At 41.0% G+C, this 20191-nt stretch overlaps 1 protein-coding gene across 1 annotated transcript; it reads right to left on the reverse strand.

Annotated features, from left to right (window-relative positions):
* Positions 1–145: 145 nt before the first annotated feature.
* PI4K2B (phosphatidylinositol 4-kinase type 2 beta) lies at positions 146–18799 on the reverse strand. Its single transcript, XM_054172254.1, has 10 exons — positions 18393–18799; positions 14017–14174; positions 8734–8934; positions 7643–7774; positions 6080–6233; positions 5439–5506; positions 4837–4936; positions 3636–3769; positions 2526–2585; positions 146–1869 (listed from the first exon to the last, which is right to left on the reverse strand). The coding sequence occupies exons 1-10, from the start codon at positions 18685–18687 to the stop codon at positions 1696–1698; spliced, it is 1476 nt and encodes a 491-aa protein (XP_054028229.1). The 5' UTR covers positions 18688–18799; the 3' UTR covers positions 146–1695.
* Between the last annotated feature and the right edge of the window lie 1392 nt (positions 18800–20191).

Raw genomic sequence — 20191 nt, forward strand, 5'->3', positions numbered from 1 at the left:
GAGAGCGGCGCTGCGGCGCCCTCCAGCGGAGCGGCGGCCCCAGGGCGAAGGGAGCAGCTTTGGGACCACGGCAGAGGCAGGGATGGAGCGGAGCAGAAGCAGACTGCTGAACAAACGAGACTCCCGAGCCTAAACCCCGTGCGATTTAGACAATGACATTTATTTGCTTCAGGAGGCGAGTCTGGTACATAAACACCATCTTTAATTTTGTAATAAACTGTCTGGATAAAAACCAATCATGGAAAGTCTATAAAGGTGGTCATCTCGAGCTTATTTTGAACTCCACCATACAGTGAATTTTTACATTTAAGGCTTAAACGTTTCAGTTAATCATGTGAATTGCTGACATGCTACATTAATATTTACATCCACTCAAAATTATATAAAATACAAGCATTTTATTATTTTTGAGTTCAACAGTATTGCTTAGAATTACAAAATACAGCAATGTCTGAAATACTGAAGGTTTCACAAAAGCAGCAGTTTTTCTCCCATTTCCAGTCTTCACTCTCCAGAAAATCACAAAAAAAATATTTACTGTGTTACATAAGCCACAGATCTAGAAACATGAACATCAAGTAACTTAAACAGAAAACCAAAGGGCAACTGGCAGATGAGTGTGACACTGCCAAGGGCACAATAAGAAGTCTCTGTGCATTACAGTCTTGCTTTTTTCCAGTTAAAAAAAAATAATAAAATAAATAAGGGTGTGTTCAGATAGAAATTTAGAAGGCAGACTGGCTTTGTGAGGAACACATTTGTGCTTCTGTCATTAATAGTGCAGAACCACTTTGGTGACTACTGATGAACACATATGGCAAAACAAACCTCTTAGTAACCTGGTGCAGTTCTTTCACTGTGATGCATCTAGAAAGAAATACCACCATTTTCCATACATGTGCTTAAGCACACAAGTTCTACAAGCTACAGGTGAAATTCCAACCTCTGAAATGTACACTCAGTTCATTTTGTCACAGCAGGAACTGCGTGTACTCGCCCTGGTTGAATTTTGATGAACTATTTAACTGTTTTTGGTCCCCATGTGCAAAAACCCCACAAAACCCATGTGGAACATTTTTTTTCCCCTTCTCCTTTTCTTTCACATGTTTGTCAAGGACAGATTGATTATTTCATTTGTTGGTTTGTTGTTTGGGTTTTTTTTGTTTATAGTGCATGACTTTTCAAGTAACCAGCATATGAAAAAAAAAAATATCTATAAACAGCTTAAAATAGCAGGAAGAAATTCCAAGGAAAAGCATTTTCACAATCAAAGATTACATTCTGCACTTCTTTTTCTCCAAAGACCATACAAAAGGAAAGTGATAGTGTGTAGGTTCTCACATTTATGTTAAACAAACAAAAAAAGGAATTCCTGTTGTATTCAAAAGTAGGTTTTCAGCATATGCAAAGCGTGTCTCTTCCCTTATTCATAGTATTATTACTCAGAATACATTAATTTAGCCTATAAAAATACAGTATGGATAAGCTCTTCTCGTTCCCTGACATAAGGATTTACAATTTTGACACAAAAAAAATTGTAAACTTTCATTACATTCAAAACGGATTTCTTAAGTCTTTAGAATTTAAGTTCTGAGGTGGTGGCAGTCAGCTCTCAGTACACAGCAGAACTATTGTAGCTGAAGAGCCTTTCCACAGAAGTTAAGAGAAACTTACTCTTCCCACGTATTTTTGTTGCTACCAGGAGGAAAAGAAAGGCTTCCTGCTATGAAAGGTCTGTGTGAACGCATTACTCAGGTGAACAATTCGGCCCTGACTTCCAGTGCTGCTTCGCTCCACTATCACACGTGGCATCTCAACAAGCTGAATGGGGCTCTTCTCATCCTTTAATGCCTGAGTGAGGTTGAGTATCTAAAAAAAGCAGAAGCAAGGCAAGGTGAGGGCACACAAATCAACTGTGGTTAACAGGCTGATAAATTTAGATGCCACTCTTAATTCTGTAAATGAGTGCGCTGTCAAATAAAGCACTTCAATAAGACATCTGACTGCAAATAGAAGGATGGGATTTATTTGGTAACATCATGACATCCTACTGCTGTCTGACTACACTTCTTTAATGTTTCATGCAGTCTTCTCTGCACTTTTGGAAAATGTTAGAAACCAAAACCTAAGAGCATTTGAAAATACTCCCATTTATTTTAACAACATTATCAGATTAGCACCAAAATTTCCGTCCCAGTTTATGACTCTTCTCCAATGCTTCATTTCTCTTTTTTAAGGACATAGAGAATGTATTTATATATACAGAATGTATTTGTTTTAAGGATACAGAGAATGGACAACAAAAGCCAATCACATTGAAGAAAATCTCCTATAAACCCCATTTTTTTTTAACGTCAGTATATATATGCATATAGATGAGACAGCACAAATCAAGGACAAACTGCAGAAAGAAATTTAACCTTCTTAAGACAAAAATCCAACTAATTTCTTTCATTTCAACAGGAATTAGGTTTTACAGCTCTAAAACTCAGTTGAGAAGTAACAAAATAAAAAAGCAGTCTTACCTGCCCTCTCATAACAGACATTTGGTTTTCAAAAGTAGCCTTGTCAAATCCTTTGTCAGTCTTCAACAAAGAAACCAAAGAGTTATTATAGGAAATGACCTATTTTTAGCTATACATTTAGCACACAAATTCATCAGTTTCACAACACAAACAGTCAAGTTTACCAATGTTATGATAATTACAGGAGCTCTGTGGAGTCATAGCATGACCCACAAAAAGGTCTCTCTGTTGCAGGAAGTTTACATATGTGAAAAAGAAGGATGTTGCACATCATGAAAGTAAAATACATCAGTGAGTACCACTTCAGGGACTTGGTAGGTAGGCTGAATACCATCCTGTCAGGTCACACTGCTCTCTCTCATCTCTGCTCTGCCAAAAGAATATGTCCCTCCTTCAGAGTGAAGTGCTTCAGCTTCCACTGGGTGGAACAGAGAAGCCAGAGTCACTCTGACTTTGAGTCAAAGATGCAACATTGTGAATGTTTCAGAATCTACTTTTGACACTACAGCTGCATTTTCATCATAAGCTGGAAACTTCCATTTCTTTCCAGCCTCATCACTTGGATTATGTCACTTGACCAAGTGATCCAATTGCTTATGTAACTTTGCAGAGGAGGACACATCTTTACCTGTCAATATTGTGGCACAGTTTCAGTACCTTTAAAATAACCTTGATTTACTTTAAACATGGTAAAGCTTTCAGCATCAGCTCCACATACAAAATCAAGTCCATGAAAAGCATGCAGGTCCTTTAAGTTACATTAAAGAGATGATTTCCTCTGGTTGCTACAGTTTTTAAGTGTATCCACACCACACAGGTATGTTAAATGGAGTTTTTGCACAGATTTGTGCTATAACTGTTAATTAACTTTAATTGAGTCTATGAAACTCAGTATATAAAAGGTAATTATGTTTTCAGATGAGCTGATTACTATCACTTAGCCACATTAGTGACAGTTTCCTCTAATTATATACACATTTTCTTCTACACCACTGTTAAAGCCACAATAGCAAAGCATCATGACATACAGAAGATACATTTATAAAAGAAAAATCACTACAGGTGTCAGCTATTTCAGTGATGCTCAATTCAAAGAAGCACTCAACTCACCTTAAACAGTTCATAAAGATCTTCACAAAGATCCTGGACGAAGTTCATATCAGAAATGCGAGGAAGCACTAGGTCCCTGGTCTCCTGAGAGAAAGGAACTTTTGCTTGAGGAAGCCAAGCCCAGTGGAAGGGATCTAGTGCAGAGAAGCAGCACAATTAATCACACAATTATTGAGACTGGAATAGACCTCTGAGATCATCAAGTCCAGCCTATGACCTAACACCTCTGCATCAACCAGACCGTGTCATTAAGTGCCACATCCAGTCTTTCCTTAAACACCTCCAGGGACAGCAACTCCACCAGCTCCCTGGGCAGTCCATTCCAGTGTCGGACTACCCTTTCCCTGAGGAAGAGCTTCCTGACATCCAACCTAAACCTTCCCTGGTACAAGCTTCAGGCCATACCCTCTCTTCTTGTCACAAGTTGCCTGGGAGAAGAGCCTGACCCCCACATTACCACAACTTCCCTTCAGGTAGTTGTGGAGTGTGATCAAGCTATAGAGACTACACAGAGCTCTGGGTGTGGTAATTTACTAGACTTGACAGCTACACTTGCCCACACTTGATTGCTATAATTGATTGGCCAATAGTTCACAGAAGTAATTGTAAACCCTGCTGGGCACTTCCCCCTAAACTACAGGTAGTCAGAGATGTGGTCAGAAGCAATCAAAGCTTAACAGCATTATCAGTTTTCAGTCTGATCAAAAACACTGAAGTACAAAGTAAGTTAAAGGCGAGAACAAGTAAAGGTAACATGGAACTTGTCCACTTGCTCAGCTAGAGCAGAGTTTGGTTTTGAAACAAGTTTAGTCATTGGAGAGAACTCGCATGTCCATATCACTCAGGTAATTTTCCATCAGGTTTTTCAAGAAAACACAGGAGAAACATGCTGCTGAAGTTTTCCAACTCCACCAGCAGCCAGCTTACATACAGGAGTATGTTTATGAATATCTGTGTATTAATAGTGTTTAAAGGTTGATACCTTTGACATATGAACAAAAAAATGTGAACCTAAAATATATGAACAAGGATTGAATCACACATGCCACTGCAGAATGGCATTTGTTGCTAACTTTCTGCAGTACCTTATTTAAAGACTCCATAGATAACTACTGTGATGATTTCTTACTACAACCATCCAAAAAGAGTTATTTGGGAATTAATCTCCAAAAGGAAGGTGTCTGAAGAATGCAGTACTTACATGCCCTCCACTCATCAGGATGCTTAAAAGGAAATGCTAAACCATTGTCAATTGCAGCAATTTTAATAGTAGATTCTTTAGTTATGGTCCATTGGCTGTCCTGTGGAAGGAGTATTTTAAAAGTAAGTTACATTTCTGTGCTTACAACAATAGTGAAATGCATTAAAATTACTAAATAACATATTTCTTAGCTTCACTGCTTAAAGACAACTTAAAGAAAGATAAAGGAGTACCCAAATAATCTCCAGCATATGTAATTCTCACTCTACCACCACCACAAAGTCCTTCCCCTAAATACAAGATAAGTAGAACACCCAAGCAGCTGCAGAAATGTGCTTGAGCAGCAGTGGGCACTTTGATTATTATTATAGCCCAGGATAGTGAAGAAAAACAAACCAGTAAAAATTATTTCTAGCACTGTTCTGTCCAGATCAGTTTAATCTAAAGAGTTTATCCATTCATTTTGCCTAGACCAATTTGCAGTTATCACTTCTCTTGAGACCATGCACCAGGGTTAAAGCCATGTGCTTCAAGCCCTGCAAGTCCAAGTTGTGAAACTAAACAACTGGAAAAATCCAAGTTTCAGGGTTCAATTTTCTTACCTTATCTGACAAATCAACTCCTTCATCTGCCTTTTCATATCTGACTAACCAGTTGTCATTACCTCTGTCTGGAAACAGGAAAATGCATGTCACCATATGTTATTTATAGAGAAATCATCTTCTAAAGTGATGCACAATGACTAAGATTGTAAATGGGGAATGTGCCAAAGGAGTCAGGCAAAACTGTTCAAAAAGCTTTTTCTATCACATGTGTTTGAACTTCACTGAAATGTACAAAGCAACTGATTTACTGGAAAGCACAAAACTGTACCAAGTGGTTCTTAGGTACATATTACTGCTTCAGCTTCCCTGACTGGCTGAATATGGAGCAAAACATCAAACTAACATGTTCTGAAGAAACCTTTGCTGCAGTGCACATTTTTCCCAAGGGAAAAAACAAAACAACAAAACTCCAAACAGGTCAGCACCAAAATGACACCATTTAAGATTGTTTTATTTTTTAGGCTTGTTTGAATCCAAAGTAAATTTGTTTGAAGTTTAAAAAGAACCATTCTGGACCTTCAATTATGAGAAAAGCATCCAAAATGCATTAGAAGTCTCCAGGAGCAGCTTTCAGCCAGCACTGCTTACCCTTTCTGCTTTACAAAACTAGATAGATACCAAGCCACACTAACAAATACCTGTATTTCTGATGACATAATCCAAGATAACCAATCTCTCAAACTGCATCTGAAATTCTTTCCTTGTGTTCTCAGGCAAAGGATCAGTTTCAAACTTCCTGAGCCAGTAGTCAGCTTCCTTATATCCTTCAACAAACAGCTGGAAGGAGCCAACCTGAAATAGGAAGAAACTGCCTTTGGAAAATGTATCTGGGTAGGTCACATTAACTAATCTTAACAGAAAACCTGATCATATACTTTCAGAGTTCAGAACACAGGAAGCATGACACACACAAAACCCATCAAGTTAAAACCACCTTTCAAGTGGCTTTCCTTTCATTTCTAAAGTCTGAAAGAAAAAAAGAAACAAGTAGGACTCAAATCACCACCTCTTTCTTTGGTGTGTGTGTGGGTTGTTCTTTCCTTTGGGTGGGTGGGGAAGGTTGCTTGTTTGGGTTTTTGTTGTTATTTGTTTGGGGGTTTTCTGTTTGCTTGGGGTTTTGTTTATTTGGGTTTAAATATTTAAGCACTCCCTGCATTTAGCATAACAAAATAGAGCCAGACAGCTCAATATAAATGAACACTGAGTACTAGGAGCAATATGTGAAAGCAATTCAAATAAATAACATATAGTCTTTTTCCTGTCAATTACTGAACCAAGTGTTTTTAATGAAACTCAACAAAAATCATAGGAGGAAACCCTTCCCCTCTCAAACACTTGTATTGATTGATGGAAACAGCAGCATTAACCATTTTTTTTCCCAAGGCAGACCTTTTTTTAACATGAAAATGGCTTCCCAAAGAGTCCAAGGAAGGAAATTATTGATGGCATAGGCTCCACATGTGTAGGCTCAGGAAAGGTCTTCAAAATTAAAATTCAAATTGTATTTGAGAAGTGAAATGCAGACAGATGCACATGTGCAGGGACATGGGTAAACACAGAGCACGTGGAGTAACCATGCTGATAGAAACTTGCATAACACATGTCACAGGGATAGAAACTGCTGGGAATCAACACAAGTAGGTTCTCTCCAGCTTGGGTAATCCGTGTTTTAAAAGTGTAGGAGAAGAACACTGTAGTGGAAGTTTGGGGGAATACAATAAGGCTCATTAGGTAAGAAAGATGTGAGTTTGTAGTCGGTGGAGCATTGCATACAAGAGGAGAAGAAGGTAGGATGAACACAGCCATAGAACACCTAAAAGAATAACACAGTAGAAAAGGAAAAAAAGTAAATTTAGGAAAAAAGAAAGAACAGATATCTTAGGCTCACACTGCAAGGGAGAAACAGACAATATGGGAACATGACACTGAAGGAGAAGAAAAAAGAACCATGGGCAATACACAACCCTTTGCTATGTTGCTCCCTGAGCATGAAGCAAACTTGTAGCAAGATCATAGCTCAAATGAAGTCATGATGGAACAGAGTGGATACATTTTGCGTAGAAACAAACAGTCATATTCATCAAACCTCAGTCATTAAGAGATAGCAACAAGGTCTTTCTTCTACTGTGGAAGTTCCCTATCCTTTTAATCCAAAGCTTTGTTGAAGCATGAGGAAATGCACAAGCTCTTTTTCCCCTTACCTTTGGAGGTAGTCCGATTCGATTGAATTTTTTAGCGACTTTTGGCACTTTCTCTAAAGCATATTTTTTCCCTCTGGACTTTGCACGATCTATTGCACTGTAATTAAAGGTCTCACTGACAAGCCAGACAACCTTGAAATATGAAAGTTAAAACACACAGGTCAGAGGTCATTATTATTGCAATCACAAATGTGCAGCAAATGTTACGCCCAGCTGTTAACAAAACCAAACCCAACAGGGAAGGATCAGGCATTGCCAACAGAAAATACTTTTTCATGCCAGATTTGTCTACTTCATGTATCTCAAACCAAAATGGGAGCCTTGAGATGCTGCTCTTCTGCAGTTTTTAAAAGTGTCAGAAAATGTTAGAAGCTGAAGCGGTCTGAAGAAGATTCAAGTCAGATCTCAAACTCATCCTTCAAAATCACAATCACACTCTCTACACCAAACCACTGTGCCTGGGGACTTGCAACAATTTATGCCTTAGGGATAATCATAGAATCAATAAGTATCACAGTATCACCAAGGTTGGAAGAGACCTCAAAGATCATCAAGTCCAACCTGTCACCACAGACCTCATGACTAAACCATGGCACCAAGTGCCACATCCAATCCCTTCTTGAACACCTCCAGGGATGGGGACTCCACCACCTCCCTGGGCAGCACATTCCAATGGCCAACAACTCTCTCAGTGAAGAATTTTCTCCTCTCTTCCAGCCTAAACTTCCCCTGGTGCAGCTTGAGACTGTGTCCTCTTGTTCTGGTGCTGGTTGCTTGAGAGAAGAGACCAACTCCCTCCTGGCTACAACCACCCTTCAGCTAGTTGTAGAGAGCAATGAGGTCTCCCCTGAGCCTCCTCTTCTCCAGGCTAAACAACCCCAGCTCCCTCAGCCTCTCCTCGCAGGGCTTGTGCTCAAGGCCTCTCATCAGCCTCATTGCCCTTCTCTTGGACACGACCTCAAAGATCATCAAGTCCAACTTGTCACCCAAGACCATGCAGGATATAAAAGGATGTCTCCACAAACACAGTCCAGAGAACCACAAATCTGTCACTATATATATATATATTTTGTACATATTTTAACTTTTACCTTAGTTTTAGGTACAACTCCTAGCCCCAGCTTGTCATCCACAAGATAGGCACCAGCTTCAGAGAGGTATCCCTGATTTGGAACGAGGCAGCCTCTGCCAAAGCAGCAAGGACAACAGATTTTGTGAAAATATTTGGTCCATTTTGGATTCAGATGTCCATAAGGCTCTTCAGATTTTGGTTTGAACACTCCAATAATTTTCTAGGATGAAAAAACAAAGAAAACAATAATAAAAATTAAAGTCAGAATACTTTGATCTGGGAGAGCTTAAAATTCTTTTGAAAACATCTTTGGTGTTCTGCATTGGATTTTGGAGCTGCTCTTTTTAATGAAATAAACCAAAATGGTATTCCACATACATTTATATTGAAATGCCTGCCTAGAAGTAGGACTAATTCATAATAAGTTCTTGATAAAATGAAAACAAGCTAACATCTACTAGTTTAAGGATTGAATGTTAGAATATATTCTATTTTAGGATATATTCCTCTTTCAAAAGGATGTTAAAAAAAAACAACAACCAAAAACACCAAAAAAACCCATTTTCAGCCCATCAGCTAACTCCCTGACAGAGATAATGGTTCCAGGAAAGTGACAAACACACAGAATGCAAATGATCAAGTGTTACTTTTTCTGTTATATTTGGTTTATTCTTCCTTTGAATGGATCAAAACATTCTACACTGTGCAAACTCAAGGAGAGGTGCTGTTTACCACTGCTGTAGATGTCTTAGCTCAAAGCTGACAATAGTGCACACTATCTACCACCATCTATGTTTAAAATTATTCAGACACTATGCTGCAAGAAATCTGTTAAGCTGGAGAAAGCTGAAAAAAAAACCAATGAGAATAAGCACAAAAAAATGTGACTAATGAAAGTCTGTATAAACAGGGATTGTTTAGCCTAAGAGAAAATGGAGCACAATGAACTATGTAATAGGTTGCTACAGAGAGAAAAGGAACAACCCATTTACTGTTAATGAGCCAAGAAATGACAGGCTTAAATCTCAGTTGCAAAGAAAAAAACCCAACCCTTTTGAACCATAAGAACAGCTCAAGACTGGAACAGAGTGCCAGGAGTCTGTAAGCCAGGATGCCACTAACGACAGGTCAGCTAGATGTCCATCAGGAATCACCTTGGAACGATCCTGCTCCACAGCACAGGCATTAAATAGATGGTTCCTCAAGGTGCCTCCTACATGTGATTCTATATTCGTTAATCTCAAACCACAGGATTATTACCACACTGAAATATATATAGCCTTCCAATTGTTTGTGATAAAGTTCAGCTACAGCACAGTCACTACATGGACTTTATGCACTAGGCTGAAGTGAAACGCAGTAGAAATGCAGTGCCTTCATCCCTTCTCACAAGACCATGTTAAGTAAATTAAATCATTATCTATTTAAGAACTGTTTAAGAAGCATTTTCATATTAGTATCTTCCTGAATCCTTTCCAAATAGTACCTCAATAAGATAAACAGTGCATGCTGTTGCACCAGCACTCACTCCTTAGGTCATGAGGATCATTGATAAAGAGGACAAGCTCCAGTACTGAACCCTGGGGGACAACACTAGTAACTGGGTGCCAGCCAGATTTAGCTCCATTCACCACCACTCTTTGGGCCTGGCCATCCAGCCAGTTTTTAATCCAGTGCAGCCTTGTGCCTCGGGTTTCTGAAGGAGAATATCACTATTTGCATTCACCCTGTAGAATAAATTTACTATCAACAGGGGCAGGACAACAAACTGATAAAAATTCTCTTGTTTTCAGTATGCTAACACCTCTGATACTAAGGCTACAGACAAACTCCTGAGCAAGTTCTACACTGACACAATTCAACTCAGACCTTCACAAAAGGTTAGGCTACAACAAATCTTGTATGCAACAGGAAAGGCTGGGATATTCTCTGAATACTTGACTTGTTTGAGCTTTTGGGGGTTTTTTGGTGGTTGTTGGGTTTTTTTGTTTGTTTCATAAATCACACTTTAGAAACTGAATTTACTTGGTATATTGTTTAGACAAAATTCTAGTGCTAGGTTTAGAATTGTTAAGAGTTATTTAATATTTTTCCCTGTTGAATCACAGGTATCCATCTACCTGCTCAAAACCAACCTAGCAGCTTTTCACTTCCCAGAACCACAGTGGTGTGTTTGGTAGTATATGGCAAGCCATTAATTATCACTCTTTGGATAATACTTTCTACAAACAGCTGGTTTTAAAACAGAGCTTAGCTCATTCCCTGACTTTCCTGGACAACATTATGCTATAGTATCAAATCTAGACCTGGGTCTCAAGGTTTTGCTGAAGTAAAAATCTTGCTACATTGGGCAAAGCCACCACTGTTGAGGACCATAGCAGACCCAGAAAGCTCAATGCACAGAGATCCTATCAAGGCAGTCTTAGTTTTGCAAGCCACAGTTAATTTCTAGACTGATTTCACTGGCATTTTTCAATTAGCCAGAAGCTAAACTATCAACAATGTGTTGTAGAACAGTTTGTAACAGACACAGTATCTTTTACTTTACCACTTACACAATGAACAACAAATGCAGAAATATTCAACACTTCAACTGTGCTACTTAAGAGCTGAACTGCTTTGTAGCAGTACACAGCTATGCCAATAAAGGCAAAAAGCTAATTATTTTAATTAGGCAGTCTGAGTTTTATTTTAGCGATAGAGCCAAAGCAGCGATTAGGATGACCTAATGGAAACAGACTGTTTGACCTGCAACCTCCTATTAGTGTGGATAAACATTTCAGTAAGAAGGCTTAGCACATCTTTAATGAGCTCTTTCCCAGCATAAGGAAGAGCAGATTACTCAAGAAGAATAGGAGAAAGCAAGTCACAAAACTGGTCTGAAGCAGAATGATGCAATACTTCGCCAACCAGGATGTGAAATCCATTCTACAACTGGGAGTTGCACTGGGAGAGCAAAACAAAGTTTTGTCAGAGCTTTAACTGGGAAGGCAAATCTAGACAAGCTCTGAATTCAGTACAGAGAATGAAAGCAAAATTGAAAGTCAGCTATGAATTCAGTGTCATTTTCTCACAGCCCCATGTCAGCAAACACTTTCATGTTTCATCAGGAATGTTTTCCAGCTCATACACGAAAAGTGAGGAGGGGGGAAGAAGCTTTTTCAGTTTTCATTTCTCCTAAATGCTTACATTCAAACCAATGACCTGGAACTTAGCTAGAAACAAAAACACTGCTTCAGTGCAAGGTAGAGGATGACTTGGGGCACAGTGAGACTCACTAGGCCCAGGCCACAGTGACTCTTTCAAGCCTTTGCCAGACACCCCCCCCAAAAAAAAAAAAGCAAAATCAGGCTGAAGAGGCTTCAAACAGACTTGCACATAGGGAAATCCAGAAAAAGCATGGTTTTTTCCCTCCCCTAGAAAGTTAGTTAATAGAGAAGCTACTAAGAAGGAAAGATCTTGATCTCACAGAAAAAATCCCAAAACCCCACTTGAGCAGTGTCCTGGTTTCAGCTAAACCAGAACCACTGAATTGGAGAGAGAATTGGATCTGTTTTAGCTTAAACCAAGACAACCAGTTTTAAAGGATTTTTAGCACAAAGCCTCTGTAGAATATTCCTTAGATACATCATGCATTGACTTTTTCAAAGAGTTCTGATGTAAGCCAGTATTTGGTTGGTGACTCAGACTTGTTCCTATTTCATGTTAAGTAAGACAGAACCCTAATTTAAAATACCTCTTTAAAAACACTATCATAAAGTTTGAGTATGTATCTATAAGCATACAATCTGAAAACCTACAGAGAACTAAACCACTGAAGCTGGGATTTATAGATGCCTGCTGACTTTGAACAGGTTGCCATGTTAACAGCACTGAACACCACAGCAAGAATCCCACAAAGTGACTGGGAAATAATTTTCTTTTCTCTCCCATTTTCAGAACCAGAGAGACCCCTCCACACTCCTTCCCAACCTATTTTGGCTCCCCTCTGCTAGAATGAAGAGGGTCATTACTAACAGATGCTCCTGGAACACAGGAGTATGAACTGCCATGGGCAGTTCTCAGATGATTTTGAAGGGGTAATTCTGCCACTTTCCATCTTAGAAATAATTCAAATAAACATTTGAATTTATTAATTTAAGTCAGGCAACTATCCTAAAAATGACTCAAAGCATAAAAGCTACCACCACAAAAGTGGCATTAAAACAAAGTAAACACCTATGAACATTAACTGGGAAAACGTTCTATAATGGCCAATAATATGAATAAAAGCTAAATAAAACATGTAATGTTCCCTAAACAAATGGGAAATGACCATTTATGGGATGCAGGGAAGAACAACAATCTTGAACATGTTGTGAAAACCCAAGCACTTGAAGTGTTACAACTTCCTTGTCCAACACACTCCGAATTAATGAACACCTGCACCTACCTAAGACCAGAAGACTGCTGAGTAAGCTTAAAATAAATCAGATGTAACAAATGAACAAAGGTGTGGGGGTTGGGAGCCTTATTTTTACAAACAGGTTGGCAAACAAAAGCTGCTTCTTTAAAGAAAACAGTGTGAAGGGATGCCTAGAACCTTTTCTCTGAGCCCTAACCAGGGGTTACTTTTTGACTAAATGATGCTAACCAGGTGTTACTTTTCGAGCAAGATATTCAGGGAGCTCTTAGTTAGCTCTCCTGTGGTTACTTTGAAACAGAGCTCTGAGGATCACTATTGGAGGTACCATTTACCACTACGGGAGGAGACACCCAAACTTCAAGTTAAGATTCAGCAGGTAAGCACAAGTAAAAAGGTAGATTTGTTTATATCCCTCTTCTTGCCCATTTAACACTCAGAGCAGGAAGGAGACATGACCTAAATAAAGAACTATCTAAGAAGAGATAATAACACAGGCAGCTTGGCTAAAGAAACCTGAACCAACACTCAAATCAGAAGCTCAGTTTTGTGAAATACCAAGTAAAAGACACAAAGAACAAAATGTCAGATTCTGCACAAAGGAATTCCTGAGTTGTTTTCAGATGTTAGAGAGACCTTCTTCTTATTTCTTTGGTGCAGATCATTTAAAGCACTGTAAAAGTGTAACAGAGAAATAATGGTTATGTTGGCTTAGCTCATGCTGCAAGACATAATTAGAAATCTAAATATTACTTGTGTTGAATATTCCAACATAGATTTGGGCACACCATAAATTATTAAACAACTCATTTAAATGAATTTCCATTTAAATAGGATTTTTAAATTTCCATTTTAAATTCATTGCTGATAGTGTCTCTGCTTTTGCAGTAATAAGCTCACCCCTTTTGGATCCTTGGCAAAATAACTCCCACTGGATCCTTGAGAGATTCTTTCTGGAAAAACTCCACACTCTATAGCTTGCTCTGCTCTCAGAATAATTTCTGCAAATTCTGGATCATCTAAAAATATATTCATATCAGCAGTATGTCCTATATGGCCTGAAAAACAAGAAAACAAGCAATCTTCAGTGTCATTTTTACTACAAATTAACAGCAACATAAACAAACACACTGAAAAGCCTTCCCTGCTAATGCCCATTCAACAGCAGGCTGAAAAACCTGGTCCATTAAACCAGTGCAACCTTCCCACTGCTTTACCTTTTGTTTAATCAGCCAAACCTGTTACAACTACTTGGAGAGCAGCACTGCAAAGTGTTTATACTTTTCAAGGATATTCTTTTTTAAAAGGAAGAAAAAAAAAACCCTTCAAAATTGTAACAACAACAACAAAAAAGGTGCTAAAGATTTTACACAACATTGTTATTAATATTAGTGTCCTTTTTACAGGGAAAGCTACCTGAAAGTAAACTACCCATTGCTCGCTGTTGGAAGGGTATCACACCATTCACTTCATGAACACGTTAGCCAGGCTGTTATCTAAGACACTGTGACAGTTTTAGGCTCTCACCACCACAGACACAATCAGGTTATTCACAAAATGATCCATTCATCACAAGTGGCACCAATATCCCAGGGGAGTCCTGCATGCCATCACCATTCCACCATTAAAATACTGTCAGCTGCCTGCTTGTAGAATTTCTTTACATGCCTACCAAGGTATCAGCTCTACACAGGCATTTATGCACAGTCTGTGACTATGTAAACACTTTGGAAGACAACCAGACTAGAAGTTGCCAAGATTTAATATTTCTACTTCTTTAAACTTTTCCAAGCAATTTCTCTGTGAGTTTTGGAACTGTGGATTTTGGTACCTTACTTTTAGGACTAAGGATTAATGCACATTATGAGTATCTTTTAGAAGGTCTGTGCATTAGGGCTGCTTTCTGCCGTTAGATTGATGTAGCTGTTTCTTAATTAAACATTCAGAGGCAAAAGTTGCCTTATTCCCATCTCAGCACTTGAAGAAATATAATATAGAACAAAACAAGAAGGGGAACAAGAACTGACACAGAATCCATTCAGAAGAGAAACTCCCAAACTGGTAGTAGTGGATAGTCAAATGAAAAACTAAAGAATAAAAATTACTCTTGATGTTTTGGACACCTTTTAGTAGCACAGGTCATTATTTTCTAGAGCATTACCTCTTGCTTGCATGAAACACTTGCCAATAACCACATAGCTTCCAAAACAAGAACTAAAAAGCACAGACGTAGGAAAACCTCAGCAAAAGTTTCAGTAGGAAGAGAAGCCTTAAAACAACAGCACAATACCCAAGGCTGTGAATCTGCAATGCTGGAAGATGAGGATGTGCTGAAGATATCAAATGATATAATCCACAATCTCATCCTGTCACTACAAGCCCTTGTAAGAAGTCCCTTCCCAGCTTTCTTGTAGCCCCCTTCAGGTATGGGAAGGCTGTAATAGGGGTTTCCCAGAACCTTCTTTTCTCCAGGCTGAACAGTCCCAATTCTGTCAGCCTGTCCCCATAGTGGAGGCACTCCAGCCCTCTGATCATGTTTGTGCCCTCCTCTGGACCTGCTCCAGTGGTTCAATGTCCCTCTTAGGCTGGGGGCACCAGAACTGGAAACAGTATACCACGTGGAGTCTCACAAGCACAGGACAGATTGGAGAATCACCTCCCTCATCCTGCTGGTCACACTTCTTTTGATACAGCCCAGGACAGGGCTGCCTTCTGGGCTGCAAGCACACATTGGCAGCTCAAGTTGAGTTTTTCATCATCTGACACTCCCAAGTCCTTCACCTCAATACCACTCTTGAGCCACTCCTTGCCCAGCCTATGTTTGTGCTTGGGATTGCCCTGACCCAGGTATAAGACCTTGAACTTGTTGAACTTCATGAGATTAGCATGGGCCCACCTCTCAAGCCTGTCCAAGTCCCTCTGGATGGCATCCCTTGCCTTCAGCATGTCAAGTGGACCACACACTTGGTGACATCTGCAAACTTGCTGAGGGTGCCTCAATCCCACTGTCCATATCACTGACAAAGATGTTAAACAGCACTGGTCGCAGTATCGACCCCACTGTCACTGGTCTCCAATTGGACATTAAGCCATTGATTGCAACTCTGAGTGTGGCCAGCCAGCCAATTCCTTAATGCACTGGTGACCAGGATCTCATGCAGAACAGTGTCAAACATTTTACACAAGTCCAGGTAGATGGCATCATTTGCTCTTCCCTTATCCACTGATGCTGTAACTCCATCATAGAAAGCCACCAAGTTCATCAGACATGATTTGCCCTATGCTGAAGTTATGTTGGTTAACACAAATCACCTCTTCATTTGTCTTAGCAAAGCCTTCAGGAGGACATGCTTCATGATCTTGCCAGGCACAGAGGTGAAACTAACTGGCACATAGTTCCCAGGGTCTTCCTTTTCCCCCTCTTTTAGATGAGGGTTGCTTCCCCTTTTCCAGTCATTTCCCAATCTTTTACCATATTGCCATGACCTTTCAAACGTGATGGACAGTGGTTTGGCAACTTCATCTGACAGTTCTCTCAGGACCCCACAGACTTGTGCACCTTTGTGTTCTTTACATGGTTACTACTTTAACTATTAAGGTGGACACTGTTTTAACATGATTAAAGGCAGTTCCTTTTACCAGTTCCATCTTCATCTATACAGTCTCCTGTTCTGACTGTAATTCCATTATGCAAACACTTTTTGATGCAGTACCATCTGTTGCACACTTGTTCCACCTGACACATGAAACAATCCTGTACTTTCAAGTGTTAGACAAACAGACAAGGTAAGGAAGAAACAAGAGCAAGAGATGAGATCCTGTGTTCAACAACCATTCTGAGATTTCCCTACATATTCCTGCAGCAGATGCCAAGCAGTGCTTTGCATTCACCACCCTAATTGCCCTAGTGGTGCAAGACCCACAGCTCTAATCTCTGCTTTGAAGCATCACTGCTATGTTTTGCTAGAAGCACTGTCAGCAACACATCTTAAACTTTGTGGGAACAAGGCAGAACTCTAATATTTTAACAGCCTGTTCACATTACAGGTTAGGTCTACTCTTGAGATCACTGGCTAATGGATGAGATTTTTGTTTTTCTTATGGCTAAGCACAGTACCCTTGCAAAAGCTCTCTGTGGCTAGTAAAAAGTTACTAACATAACTTGTTTTGCTCAAAACAGTAGAATTCTTGCTTGGATTTTTTAAAAATATGCTGTTGTTGAAATATGAACAATTTTCACCAGTCTCTGGCAAGAAATTCTATGGCATTATTACAATAATAAACATTATTAGTGATAAAAGTCCACAGATTTCTGACAGCAAACTTTTCCTAGAGGTACATCGACTTACAAAGCTGCACAGAGTTGGAAAGCCTGAAGGCTTAATGAAAAAGAAGAGGCATAAGTACTGTGTAGTTTTTCCATCTTGTCCATGTATTTAGAATGAGATAATGGTCATGCTTATGCTGCATCTTAAACTGAGAACTCAGTTCTGGTATTTCTGAATTTTCCTGGCACATTTATTTCTCTCTCCAAGGCTGGATTTCAAAACATGGGAAGCAGATACGTTTTTAAAAACACCAAAAACGTGACAGCAGAGTCCACGTCTGAAACTCTTAATGCATGTGATGGCACAAAGCAGCGAACAAATGACTGGACTAAAGAGCAGAGTAAAGGATGAAAAGGTGGGGGTTGCAAGCAAGTAACTGATGGAGTAGGCAAAACAAACAGAGAACTCGAGAGATTTGACCAGGTGTTCAGGAAGTCCCACCACAGAAGTCTGTAAAACACGCAAAGCTAGAGTTTCAAGAGACGTGATGAAAACAAACAAAGCAAAGCCCAACAAAATAGAAGACAAGTAAGCAACGAGAAGTTAACAATGAGGACACTCATGAAGACGCAAATGAGTTTCTGCAGCGCTGCACACAAAACACTCAAATTTTGAGCTATTCGTAGCGCTTTCCCTTCAGAGTCCATCTGCCGATAAAGGGCAACGCACCTCTGCCCCTCGCCGATGCTCTGCCCACGCTCCTAACAAGCTCCCTCTGAATCAGGAGCAGCTCAGGAGGCACCGGGCACGGCACATAACGCGCACTTCGGTCTCTTCAAGTACTTCTGTCGCCTCGCTGGCAGGACAGGGCAGAGCGTACCACTGCCCGAGGAGACACGCAGGCTGCCATCCCCGGCAGAGCCAACCTACCCCAAGCCGCGCACCCCCCGCAGCTCCCTTCCGCGTCCAGCCGAGCCCCGCGGAGCAGCCGGCGGCCCCGGGCCGTACCTGCAGGGGCGCGGGGCTCCTTGTCCCAGGCGGCGCACCCTCGCCGGCCGCGGCCGGTACCCGACGCCCTCAGGAGAGGCTCGTCCTCTCCATCCCCCTCGGGCCCCGAGTCCTCTGAGTCCTCCTCACCCTCCTCTTCCTCCTCCTCGAGCCCCGGCTCCCCACACAGCCTCACAGCCCCACCAGGGGCAGCTTTTAGATGTCGCGGCTCCCGCCAGGGCGGCCCTGTCTGAGGCGCCGGCTCCTCGAAAACTAGCAGCTGCTCATCAGGTTCCTCAGCACCCGGCTCCGCCATGGGCGGCCGCGGCCGGGGGCTGAGCACGGTAGGAGGCGCCTCCGGACGAGCTCAGGCCCCTCCGCCGCAGCCCATAGCACTGACTACCGCCCGCCGCCACCGCGGCTCCTGTCACGGCCCTGCGCATGCGCGACACCGGCGCCCCACCCGCCGCCGCTACCTGCTTAAAGGGGCCGCGGCGCCGCCAGCCGTCCTCGCTCCGGGCAAACAACTCCAGCAGTCGCGGTGTTGAGTGGCACTCGGCATTGGAGTAGCTGCGGACTCCAAAATGTTCTGCAGGCCAGCCGCCGGGCATGGGGCTAGCAGAGCAGGGTGCAGAAAACTGCCGCCGCAGGGCACGGCTGTGCCCGGAGAATGGCAGGGTTTGGACATTTGATGTTCCCGCGGTGGGTCAGCCTGGGAAAGGAGGTCTGCTGAGGTAGCTTCATATGCTGTGTGCAGCTGATGTGGATTTACACAGCCTAACAGTGACGCAATCTGCTCGGCATTCACCTGGGAAATCAGAGGTACAGGCCTTCACACCTGCAGCATTTTCACTGCGAGCCATTTACCAAGCCCGTTCCTGAAACTTGCTTTACTTCTACAGCTGAAACAGGTGTGGCTCCTGGCCACTGCTTTCCACTAGCCAGCTGCTCAACACCCTCATGCTCTAGAAAGCATTGTTCTACACCAGGGAGTTCTCTATAGAACTGAGATTCTAGATTGCCCTGGGAGCAAGTCTGTTCCCAGCTAAAATAGTAATGGCACATATTATTATTCTTATAACTATGCTATAAGGATTCATTCTGTACATTACCTGGACCATGGAAAGAAAATGACTTTGTTTACCGACAAAGTAAAATCTGACTGAAGCACTTGTGTTTGTTTTGTCTCAGGTTACCTGTCAGCCATTGGACTTTGGAACTAAGCTCACTTTCACTTACATAACTATTAATTTCTGTACCATTTGACAAAACCTGTTCACAATTGCATTTCTGTTTCCATTCTTTTCTATTAAAAGTGAACCTAGTCATCTCTGAGTCCAGATGAACAGCCACTTTAGGCCTAGCAAACAAGCATATGCAGGGTACAACAACTGGATGTAGTTTTCTGTATAGAGAACTGTACCAGTGTTAATACCAGCAAAACAATCAGGCTAAAAGGGGAGAAGTCTGATCTTTTTCCCAGCAGACCATTAGGGAAACTTCATCTCCGTTGAGCTACATTAGTTATGTTGCAGCTGTTTCAATAACCTTATCAAACAATTCATCCCCGGCTTTCTAGAAAGTATGAAAGTTCTTGCTCTTGAATGAAGTAACCAAGAAATAACTCCTTAGTTATTTCTTTTAAGGATCAGTGTACAAAAGCTAGTAGATGTCTAAACACAATTAACTCGGTTTTCAGTTTCTACTGCAATGAGAGTTCTGTAACTTGCTCACAGGTCTTGATCTAAGAAGTCTTTACATTTCCTCAATCCTCAGTAGTGCAGAGTTCAAACAGTACAACAGTCCATAATTAAACAAAA

Source organism: Dryobates pubescens, chromosome 23 (genome assembly GCF_014839835.1).
Source record: "Dryobates pubescens isolate bDryPub1 chromosome 23, bDryPub1.pri, whole genome shotgun sequence".
Classification (NCBI taxonomy): domain Eukaryota; kingdom Metazoa; phylum Chordata; class Aves; order Piciformes; family Picidae; genus Dryobates; species Dryobates pubescens.

Excerpts from the sequence above, each read along its gene's own strand:
- PI4K2B (XM_054172254.1), bottom strand. The coding sequence starts at position 18,687 with ATGGCGGAGCCGGGTGCTGAGGAACCTGATGAGCAGCTGCTAGTTTTC. Across the intron at positions 5,507-6,079 it reads TTATGTCATCAGAAATACAG|ACAGAGGTAATGACAACTGG; the intron begins GTATTTGTTAGT and ends TCCTGTTTCCAG. Across the intron at positions 2,586-3,635 it reads ATCTTTATGAACTGTTTAAG|ACTGACAAAGGATTTGACAA; the intron begins GTGAGTTGAGTG and ends TCTTTGTTGAAG.